General features: G+C 41.7%; 1 protein-coding gene across 1 annotated transcript in view; it reads left to right on the plus strand.

The window, feature by feature from the left end:
- Positions 1-11,516: 11,516 nt before the first annotated feature.
- GAD1 (glutamate decarboxylase 1) overlaps positions 11,517-12,306 on the plus strand; it is a 30,956-nt gene continuing 30,166 nt past the window's right edge. Inside the window, exon 1 of the mRNA XM_057379143.1 lies at positions 11,517-11,743. Within this exon, the coding sequence (XP_057235126.1) occupies positions 11,677-11,743 (67 nt within the window). The 5' untranslated portion in view covers positions 11,517-11,676. The remainder of the gene's footprint in view (positions 11,744-12,306) is intronic.

Below are 12,306 nucleotides of genomic sequence, written 5' to 3' on the forward strand. Positions count from 1 at the left end.
TTTCATGAGCCATAAGAGGCAGACTCATCTCTGGGGTGGTTTTTTCTGTTTRTTTTGTCATCATACATGTTTGTAATATTTTATGTCAGCTTGCAGTTCTGATCTATGAACCAGAAAATACTGAGGCCAAGCAGTWTTTTCCACTTCTTGAGGAAGAGGTTGTAAGTAAATTTGAAAATCACAATTACAATATTTATTGTACAACCAGTCTTGCCTTTCACATTGAGAATTATTGTACTAACAGGAACCCGACTTCGTATTTTAAAATCCATCAATTGAGAAAATACTTCTATTGTGTCTGGGGTTTCTACATATTAAATATTCTGCCTTGGTCTATAAAATGTCAAAGTAATAATTYTCCATTTGTTAATGTTCAATTGGAAGTATTCATTTTACAGTGTATTAGGAGAGGAAGAAAAAAGTCAAAAATCCTATGAATTTAGAAAATGTATTCTAAATTAAGAACAAGTAGACCATGTGAGGTCACACCATCTCAACATCAACTGACATAATCCAACGCATCAATAAAAACCTCACCTCAACAAAGCTCATCCCACACTGAAGTGGAAGAGGAATACCCAAGTCAATTCTTTTAGTACTTGAGCAGGAAATTTTCAGCAGAATATGTGTAAAAATTAGTAAAGGAAATCAGTWATAAACTGCCCCATATTCACAAAATGCCATCTGACAGTGCTCTGAAATATTACCTGTGATCATGGCAATTGAATTGTGCCAAAATATAAGCCATGTTTTTTGAGAAATGGATAATAGTCTGAAGGACGTTAACCTCAAGAAGTCCCTTTGAATTCTGTAATATGAAAAAGAAGAGAAGGAAATAATTACAAATATCRGCTTAATCCATCTTTGAATTACCCYAAACATGGTTTAAATGTATATTTTCTTCTCTCACATATTCACTTTAGCTTKCTCTGCTYMTTTGTGATCAGGTCTTCCTAGTCCTATATCTGTTTAGSATATAAAGATACGTGGGGCAGGGGGTAGAGAGTGGGAGAAACTTCCATTCTCTTGCCACTGTGTAGCTCCAGGAAACAGGAACAACAAAGGAGCTTTGGTGGTTTAACTCATCCAAGCATTCTCCCATMAATGAATGCTTTTCTGGTGACCAGCTGTGTTGATTTTAGAGCTATGTTGAGCTCTGTGTATTGTTTTGGTAGAAACAGCACAGAAACTCATCAGTGGGAGTGTGAAGATGATGCAGAAAAAAGTGATGAAAGCAGCAATAGGAAAACAAAAAAAAAAACAAAAAACAAAAAACAAAAAAAAAACCTAGCTGTTCAGATATTAATGATGAAGAAATTTCTGAAGATTTTGAAGAAAATTAGTGTGGAGATAGTATGGTATTTCACTTGATGATTTTGATTCTCCAATAATCTTCAACATATGCTGTTGAAATTTACTGTTTAATTATAATTTTTCTTGGAAATTTCAGGAGTCTTTACCAAAATTAATATCAGAACTTAGAATTTTTGTAATTGCAGTATTTTCAAACCTATACCTGCAAAAATTGCCTTGTTTTCTAACTTGATGACACATGCAAACTTGATGTATGCAGAAATAATTGATAAAGTATTTTCCCACTGGAGCAGCAAGTTACATGGAAACAGTGACATAGATCATCAGTTGAGCAAAACAGTATTTTAGGAGTATGAGACTTGATACATTACTTTGCACTACTTGAACAAGGGAAAACCAGCATGATTACATGAAACTCTACAATCAGCAAGATGAAGTTGTAGTTTTGAGTGACAGAAATGCTGCCTTAAAATAAAAACACTGCTTGCAGAAAATTGTGATGATTTTTATAATCTTGACATTAATGAAATAGCTCTTAAGAGTATTTCAGCTGAAAAGCCTTGCCTGACATCTTTGTAAAAATATATATATCTTCGATGACAGTCTCTTGTCCAGATTTGGAGATAAACCAAGTAGCACTGTTGAAAAAGTGCCAGTTGTAAAACTGATCAGAAAATCTACATAACTGATAAGATTGTGACTTGTACCAATTTAATATTAACTTATTGTTAACATTTATTAAAATTATAGACTGTAATAGTAGCTGTCACTGTGGCGTGAAATACTCATGATTCTGGTGAGGTTTGAATTTACACTCCTGAGGAGTTTGGTCTGCATGAAGAAATTACAAGATTGAGACTTCCTGAGTAAATTTACCACAGATATTCAATTGTTTCTCTGGACACAGCTAGACTGTAGAAAGGACAAAAGGTTATTTTCTAGAGACAGATAAGAAATAAATAAGCCTGCTTTCCAGAGAGGAGTGGAGCACCTCCCTTCTCACTTAAATTGAAAGGAGTGAAAATGATCATCTTCTGTGAGGTTGTGATTCCTGAATTACTAATTCATTTTAGTGTCCACATAATTTCCCTCCCGTTGCTTGTTTTTGCTAAGAGAATACAGTTTGCTTAAGAACTAAGTGAATTCATATGAATGCTTTTAATAATGGCAGGGAGAAAMCACAGGTTGGGAGTCATCCTTCCTACTTTACAAATATGCTGATTTTTCTGGACTGGCATTAAAACTTGAAAATTATTCAGATATGCTCTTGAGAGTCAAATTCCCATTTAGTAGAATCCCCAAGAATAGATCATACAAGTAAACTCAAGATGGTTTACATTTTATWCTAGTATCTTTGCCATTTTTAATGCAGACATCTATGTGGGATGTCTGCCATATGTATTACTTCAAACCAGTTTGTGTCCACATGGTGAGGACTAAGTGAACCATGTTACAGTGCTGAAAGAAATTGATAATAAGTTAAAATATTTTTAGAAGTTTGGATATACAATGTCTGACATGCCTGACATAAAAATRTATTCATCTAACTTGACAAATACTGCAACTCTCTTGTTTTAAGGTGGTCAAAAAATACTTTGATTGAGTAATGCTGCTGCAGGTAAGGTTTGTACCCAACTCTTACTGTATTTACAGATTTATTTTTTTTTAGATATTAAGAATTTTACTGTAGAAAACCTGCAGTTATGTGGCTATGGAGAATTGGACTAAGTGCAATCACATTCAGTAAAGTTAACTAATGAAAACCAAAGATAGCTAACATGCAGTTCTGGGGTAGGTAGAAGAAAAGATACAATAAACATATTTTATTAAATACATGAGTACATTAAAACTTAGTACTGCTTTTCACTACAGAAATTCTAGGGCCTAGTATTAATATTTCAGTCTGCATAGTAACCGTTTCATGCTATGATTTTAAGATCTTTCTTTTACCTTAGTGTAAGAAAAATCTCTGTTTACCATTGATGTGTCTACATGTTATTCAATAAAGTTTATAAGTCCAGGGGAATAATAGGTTCATATTGTCATGCTTAGATAGATGTGCCTATATAAAAGGACTTCCGTGGGTTTCTTCCTGCCTTTAGCTGAAGTGATATCTCTGTGTTGTGCATTTTCCTTTCAGTAATTCCTGATGCGGATCTGTTTGGATAAATATGAGAGAAAATGCTCATCGAATACTTGTGCCTCTTAACAGGGTTTAACTGTGTCTATTTCTTTGCTTAACCCCAGCAGCATAAAGAACATGAAATCACAGGTTTTGAGATAATTACTTGAAGAGATCTTCCTGTGTTGCAGAAGTGCCTTTGCAGGTCTCTGGTACTTCATCCTGATCCAAGGAACATCATCTCTCTATCCCAGTGGCATCTAAGGTAATTCATGGACTCCCTGACATTGCCAGCATATCCTTGTGCTTCTGTAGAGAATTAATGCAAAGTGAATGAGAAAGATGATTGTTGAGTTTCAAATGGTTTTTGAAAGTATTTTGCATCTTTTGTGGTTGGTTGCTTGCTTGTTTAAAATTTGTATTTTTAAACTAACTGTTGACAAAAAGACATTTCAAAGTAGCAGATCAATCTGTGATGCCTTTGCTTGAACAAGAATTTCTTAAAGTTCTCAGCAGTTAATCTTTTACTCACCTGGATCCCATGTTGTATCTTGAGGATATCTCTAGGAAGAAATGTTTATGTTAATAACCGTATTATTAACATTATTATAAATGGTTATGTTAATATGGTTATTACATACAATAATACACAAGCCAGATTCCATGTCTCACATTTCAGATACTGAAGAAGGAAGTTCTGAACATCCTAGAAAACTACATGTTCCTTCTTGCAGCCTTCAGATCCCTAAAGACCTTATACACAATTTTCTCTCAAGGAAGAGGCAAATGGAACATCTTTAAGCTCTTCTGTAAGGCATGACTAGCTTGAGTGTGGATATGTATCAAATCTTCCAGCAATTTTGCTAGTTCATGTTACTTTCAGTGTAGTTGAGACATTAATTTAGAGAGATTTCTGAAGAAGAAAAGATGACTGGTAGAAAAACATTGAGGAGTGAAGTCTCAAGTTGGTGTTCTGTTGTTGTAGCAGGAGAGGAGTGGAGGTAGCCTTGTTACCTGTCATAGGGAGAACAGAGCAGTCAGAAACCACAGCATTATCCATTGTACTCTCTTGAATCCCTTCCCGGACAGTTCCTTTAACCCCTAGTAAACATTAAGTACCTCTTAATATTATGAAGAGAGAGGTTCTGCTGGATTCACTGCTCAGAACAGTGCTGCTCTCTATCTCATGTGTATTAGCTTTAAAAAACTTTGTTGTGGCTGAACTGTTAAAGATAGCATGGCTAAGTTCTGTCTCTTGTTCTTAGTGCTGAGTTGCTAATGCTGTCCCAGATTAGAGCATCTCTGTTTTTCCTGTGGTTGTCTTCTTCAAGTGCAGCTTGAATATCTTCAAGAGGAGTCAAGAGTATCAGGTAAGTGTGTGCCTGAAGAGTAGAACWGAGAAGCTTTGAAGGGCTGAGGTAAACAATGAGATTTTATTACAYAAAAAGATTGGAATATGTGTCTGTAACAAGTCAACTCTTACCTGACTTTTCTGTCTGGGACATGTCTTCATTTTGAAACACCTCTCTCTTGATCTGAGAGAAGTGTTTTTCCTTAAAAATGCCCCTCAGTGTTTTCATAATCTTCCATGCTTGTACTGAAAAGAGAGGCCTGTATAATGGCCTCTAATTAAGCCAGCTAATAGCTTTGCTTAAAACTCTAACATTCTTCTATTAACATTCTTCTATTAACTCAAAATAGGAATCTGTTTGTTGTGAGAATGCTAATGAAATTCACTCAGATTAGGGAATATAAACTATTCAGTCTAACATAGAGAAGAGATTTCTTTTCTTACCTGTTTTCTCTGGTAGACAAACTCTTATCTTGGTGGACAAGCACATATCACTGTACTTTTCAGAGTACAGTGYGCCAGTTATCCATCTCTGTAGCTGTTCATAGCATCCTGACTGTGTTTCTGTTCTTTGATTGCACTGTGTTAAAAATGTAGGTATTGGTGTTTTGCTTAAATCCCTTGTATTTCAATCAGGTGCACTTAATCCTTCTTGTTGGAAACATTCTTTATTTCCATTTCTGTAATATTGTAGCTAAAAAGAAAACAGAAAAACTAAGGGTTTCAAATGCKGTGCTGCAGGAAGGCTACTGTTTCATTAGTACTGATGGCTATTCAGGGCAAGCCAGCAAACTTCTCACGGCAAAACCTGACTTCAAGAAACCTGTCAAGGCAAAACCTGACTTATCCACCACAGAGTAAAGAGGGGGGAAAGGAAAAAAAAAACAAATATAAAAGAACAAAGCAAACAAGCAAACAAAACCAAACCAACCAAGCAAAAAAGCCTAGCTAAGCTCACAATTCTAATGATTCAAAAAGCTTTTGAGACTTTCAAAGCCGATAAATTAAACTGAGTTATGATTTGAGAAGTGGGGCTTTTTTTAAGTAGCAGAAAAGCCCTAGTTTCTTGTTTCCTGAAGATTTTTATGAAATATTCCTAATTTAAACAATCATGTGTTTAAAAATCCCAGAGTCCAGCTCTCCAAATTTGTTCTGAGATTGGAGAGTCAAACTGCGTGGTCTGCAGCAATGTTACTGAAACGGCTGAATGTTCTCATTGTAAACTGATGCCCTCCTATGGGATAAAAAGATATAATTCAGTGAGATGTAACAATTATAATAATGTATCAAAAGGGGAAATGTATGCAGGCATTTGCTCTCTTAGCTCTATAAGGGGAGGTGGGAAATTACTTTCTTTTCAGACACTGGGTAAAATTGCAATGTCCTAAAACTGGTAGAGTGGACTTTCTGGGTGTACTACCACTTTTGTTATTTTTTTCATGCTATAATCACAGYTACCTAACTTAAGTAACTTTATTTGATCCATCTAGATTAAAAAGATTTTATTTTGTTACAGTTTGGAAGTAAGGGGATTCTTTGCTTCTTTCCATGTTTGCTTAGAGGAAATGAGAGTTGGGATTTGCCACTGCTATTGTTCCAGGATGTGGTTTGTTCTTCGGGATGTTTTTCAGATGAACCAGATCAAAATGGACMATAAGACATGCCAGCATGGATCAGGAAGGGGACATCCTGAAACAAGAAGCCACAAAGTATGTAAAACAGTGTGCTTCAGATTAGACTTTGCTAAATGCCCTTYATCACAGCACTGCTGAATATTCTGTCTGGCTGTTCATCTTGAGCTATCTTTGAAATACAAGTGATGTACATGATCCTCAAATATGGTTTGAATACTGAACAAACCAGTTCAGTACATCAGGTATTGACTGTTCATGAAACCCAAAGGAAATACATCATTCATATTCAATTAATTTTTGTCAAGTAACAGAAAAAAACAAAGTTTATCTGTAGAGTAGGAGCATAAATCCAGTAAAATTCACCGAATTTCCATTTGTAGAATTTTCTGGACAGGGCTAAATAATTAAAAGGCTAATTTGTTTAATTTTTCTCTTGGCATGTTCATTTTTTGGTTATAGATATACATYAAGTTATTATGTGTATTTTTAAGCATTGAAGATGATAGCCACAAAAGTTCTGAAACAGTTTTGAACAATTTTCCAGCTTTCTGTGTCAAGAGTTAAGGATATTAATCATTTAAATTATTCCATTCTGTCTAAGATACAGGTAAATGACACATATTTGTATACCAGAAATGATAGGAAAAGAAAGAGATGCTAGATACAATAAATATATTTTGTAATAATGTACTGGGTTACAAATTATTTTAACTGTTATTTAGAAAAAAACCATAGGCTTGCAAAGATGAAAATACAAACCCACAAGTTCAAAAATATCACAGATGTCCTTTATACATACTGTTGTWTACAGTTTTAAGGAAAGAGCTTGCCTAATCCTAACCTGCTACAATATTCATAATCCACACAAAATCACAGTTAAAAGGCAACACAGAGTCTTCATGGAGGGAAYCCCCACAATAATAATAATAATCTCCTGCAGATAAATGCATATAGAATATGTCCACACTTCAGCATATGAAGAAACAAGAAACATTATGGCCCAGGGACTTTYCTCTATTGGCATGGAGTTACTCCTTTCCATTGGCATGGAGTTACATTGTGAACTCCTTACAGTGTAGGCAGGAGGAGCTCATATCTTAAAATACTGTGTCCGGCTCCCAACATAGTGACTTTCAAACCTACAGGTTGCAACACAAATAGTAAAAAGTTTTTTTCTGCATGACAGTCATTGGTTATATGTCCACAGCTATAAACAGTATATAAAAATTGATTAATGTTTGTTGCTGAAGATATTTATTGCATCACTTTCACTCTTTTGCCCACYCAGGATACTCAAGATTCATATTTTAGCATGCCCAGTTTGTGGATGGAGGTGAACTCAAGAAATGCCCCATGGTCTGGCTTTTTAAAGTGAGCTCTAACTGATGTGCTGCTTAGATGTGCTCCCTGTCCAGCTAAGGGAATTATATACCTGCATCMTACTGCCTTGCTGATACTGTGCATCGGTGGTTTTGTCTGTGTGTTTTACACCCTCAGTAAACATATGGGTTCAAAGCAAACCCCAAGTCTTTGGATCCCCAGCCTGCAAAGAGATTCTCTGTAACCTGTGCCTAGAATGCACTCGAGCAGTATTAGCCTCGGAAAGTGACAGTCACATGCAAGGAGAAAATAGCAGACTGGTTGAGCAGCAYAGCTGGAGGGGAAGACTTTGAACTCTTTCAGTGGAAGAGGCACATTTCTGAGTGCACTCTCCTGGCAATGATGTTTCAAAGATTTTAATTGGTGTGGCGAGTTCTGAATGAAACCGCCAGAGCTGAAGTGGTTCGGGTTTAGGTCGGATTTTTAAGTGGGTCCGTTGCAAATGAGAGTTAGCAAGCGTTTCCAGCCGTGCTGTACATCCACATTGTTGATGAGCGAGGGAGGGACCCGCAGAGCCCCAGGCTTTTCTGCTTTCCCCTTGTCSCCGCCGGGGCCGGGACGAATAAATCGTGGTGAGCACGGGCTCTGAGCAGCCGCAGCTGCGGCCAGGCGGACTTTGCGCAGGGCTTTGCGAAGCGTCTGAGCTTGAGATGCAGCGCCACCCAGAGGGGCTGTGAGGCGGGGAGCGGTACCGGGCTCGGTGGGGTTCGCTCTCCGTATCTTCCTTCGGCCGGGAGGGAGAGAGAGCGCCGCACACCGCCCCGGACCGTGCGAGGCCGCTGCCCGCGCCCCGGACCGTGCCGCTCAGCCAGGCGGGGCAGCGCGGCCGGGACGGAGCGGGCGCTGTCCGCGGTGCTGAGCGGAGCGCAGAGACTGGAGCGCCTCGCCGCCGGGCTGCTCGAGGTGCTGGAAAGGGTCGTATTTCCAGCGTGCCGCGAAAGGCTCGCTGGCCTTCATTGTCTGCCCCTCGCGGACCTCAGATTCTACGAGGATGTAAATATTTATRTTTAAGCATGTCTGTTTACTCCAGACACGCGCACTTCTAGAAAGCCAGAAAGGAAGGAATAAGCGCGCACGCTGTGTTGCTGCCGGGCGTGCACCCAGCCGGTCTGGCCTCACGGTAACTGATGGCTTAGGAAATCTTCTCATGGTGTTTCGTTGGCTCTTTGTACTGCAATCTTGCCACGATTTCCTTTGAAAGTTTGTTTATAAAGACAATTAGCTACAATTATAATATTATTTGTCACACTCTGCACTGAGCAAATGTTTTGCTCGAATGGTTGAAGCCATCTTTAAAATGATAGCCTAGATATGAGAAAAGGTCATGTCAGCTAGGGCCTCTAATGTCTGTAAAGCTATGTTAAAAAAATAGCCTGTGCTGTCGGTGTTTCATTACACGTCCAGTTCCTAGACTGTAACTGTGCTCTACAAAGCAATTGTCTTGGCTACTTAATCCTGTCAGATGGCCGATTTCCTTTACAAAACGGGCTTCTAAGTTTTTACTTTTCCCTCGAGTCCTTCTAGAAGGACACATCCCTGCTGCTCGTAGCGCTGCCCAGCATCTCCTGCACAAGATGAAATTCTCTGGCTCCATCGGGCTGTTTCCCCTCCTCTCGTCTCATTGCGAATTCCTCCCAGCCCCTTACGTGTCATCTTTCAGAGAAGGGTTTGGTTTAGGCATCTGCGTAGCTACTGTGGCATGCTAAAATACAGCGCCGCGGTCGCCACCGCACAATGTTGGCCAAGCATATTCGTGGTATGTGATGGAGTAACACAGGCGTGGGGTTGTCAGGAGTACAAAAAACTTGTATTAATGTTTCTGGTTTTAAAAAAAAAGGATGTCTGGTATAAAATCGTAATCTAATGGCAACATTGAGGGCAAGTCACAAGAATCCAGGTGTTCGTTCCCCTGCTGCGGTACCCGTGCCTCTGTCACCCTCTGGCGGGGAGGAGAGGGCGAGCGGCGGGAACCGGGTCACATCAGACCCTCGGCAAGGCGAAGSGGGGGGACAGGGGGTGTTGCTAAGCTACAATCCACATGGACCCCGCCTGGCTCATTCGTGTCCCGCACCATGCTCCGGGGAGGACCGGGACCGCAGGTTCGGCCGGGGCGGGAGTCCGGCCCCGTCGCCTCAACGGTGCGCCGATGAGTGCGGTGCCTGTTAGCACAGCTGGCGACCTCGGGTCAAGCCGGTGCTGTCTAGGGAAAGTTTTTGGCTCTGTCCGCACGAGGGGCTGAACGAGGGGCTCGCACGGCAGAGCCGCCTGCCTGGGGTGCCGCCCCTGCCGAGGCTGGACAGCCCCATCCGCCGCGGGAGTCAGACCGGCCGCCCCGGGGCGARGCAGACCGGCGCAGCAGCCGGGGCCGGTGGGCCGCCCTTCCCYGCCCCAGCCGGCTGCCCAAGCGGTCCCCAGCCCCCGTGCAGAGCGGCGAGGAGGGGGTGGCGGCAGTCCTGTGACTCATGCCTGCGTCGAAGCAGATCAACCGGCGATTCACGCTTTTAAAAAAGCAAATCCGAGCACTTCTGGAAAAAAAGGTCATCTCGCATTAAATTCCGCGGCGCGATTGGTATTCCGACGTCGTTTCTGGCAGAGTTTATAAGCGGCGGGTCGCTCCCAGGMTAGAGTCTCCCTGCCTGCCTGGACTACAGCAATAAGAGTGTCCACTCGCCCCCTCGGTAAGTGTCCTCTAAACAGCATCCTATTTTTTCAAGCCTTTGGGAACCTCTGGAGCAAATTTTCCCCCTAAAATCGGTTTTGGTCGCTGTCGTATAGATAGAGGAATAACAGGATTTTCTGATATCGCTAGCGTCCTAGACATAGTGTTAACCTGTTACTTCACTTCCAGGCATTGTCTAGAAAATCTCTTCTGCTTTATGGCTGGGTTTGTTTTTTTCTGTCTTTGAAAAATCAAATATCTGTTTTTCATTGAAATCGTTGATCCGTTGCGTTTGCACGCGGGTGTAAATCCACCCAGCAATGGAAATGGATCGGTAGCTACCGATTTGAAAAAAGCGGCTAACAAAGAAAGCGTTCTTTCGTTACCGCGACCTTCATTTTCTTTGCAAGGGGAAAAAAATAAATCGCAGGTAGCAGTGGGGACAAAGAGAYGAGCTGGGCACTGACCCGGCAATTCTCGATCAGCCACCCTGTATTGGTTATCGGAATGCCGTGTCCGCCAGGAAAGAGCTGAACATCTGGCGAGRAGCGAGGGCTGGTCCTTCACCTTCCTTTCCCCAGACAGACATGCCTCTGCTGCCATTTGCGCTGCTAAAGAGAGCACGGGCACAGGAGATCGCTGGTTAATGCTGGAGCACACACTGGCCCCGATTTGCTGAAACATGTGTGTGCAAATGCACATGTATGTAGCGCCTGTCATTGGATCTGGGCAAAACGCACCTTTGTGGCGCTTAGCCTGACCTATGTTTGGTAAAGCCGAGAAGCTCTGTTTGGAATTGTAGGTGTTTTGGGCTGGTGATTTCGAAGCCCGCTTTGCACGTTGGTCTCCATTTGATGCGAGCCATATAACTGCCCTGCTTAGTGGCCAACGATATAATTGCCATAGACTTCATGCTCTGCTAAATCCGTCATTCAGGAGCGGGGGGTAGCGCCCTGGAATCTAGCGAAGGGAAGATTTTGCTCTTCAGTGTGTCGAGGCATCTTCCCGGTTCGGCCGGYGCCTGCCTGTCCTGCCGCCGCCCCGGGACCCGCGCGGCTGCCTCCCGCTGGCGTCTGGACAGGACTCCGGTGCAGTGCTCCAGGAGACCAGACTACTAAATTCGCCTGTTCTTCCTTCCAGCAAATTCCTTGCTGCCCACCCCTCATCGGAATATCGAGGAAATACGAACTCCGAGGACTGGGGCTTTTCTGAAGGGATGGCTTCCTCCGCTCCCTCGTCCTCCAACGATGCTCCGGACCCCACCCCACCTTTGCGACCCACAAGTAGGTTTTAATATTTTCCTCGTTTTAAGTGTTTTGGAGGCTGTCCCCACATAGCTCAGAAACACCAGTTTCGAAACGAAATGATACATCTGTGAAGCCCTGTTCCGCGCCATTAAGCAAGGTGCGGAAAGTGCTCTACACAAAGAAACCATCTTTCGAGTGGGAAGAGGAGAGGTCGGTCCGAGACGAATAAAATGCCGTGAGAAAAAGGCCACTTTAGTGGCTAACGCTGTCTTTATCTTACAGACACGTTTGAGAGATATAGATAATAAACTGACCTCCCAGATAGACAAAAAAAATCGGGATGTTGGAAGGGGTGTGGGGAAAATCAATCCGTTAAAGGGCGAAGTTACGTAGGGTCTTAAAGCTGATGTCTACCCGCTACATTTTATTAATGCTAATGCTGCAGYTTCCTTTCAGCCTACGCTGAAGCCTGTAATCAAGCGAAATTTGGATGCTAATTGCAGCTTTTCAAAGCGTTATATTCCTAATTGCTCTGAATTCGCTTTGAGTTATTGAGGTGTGAGTGGGAACCAAAGGCTGCTGCAGGTGGATAGAGAATC

This window comes from Malurus melanocephalus, unplaced genomic scaffold, assembly GCF_030028575.1.
Source record: "Malurus melanocephalus ecotype Western Australia unplaced genomic scaffold, MMel_1.1 scaffold_390, whole genome shotgun sequence".
NCBI classification, from domain to species: Eukaryota; Metazoa; Chordata; class Aves; order Passeriformes; family Maluridae; genus Malurus; species Malurus melanocephalus.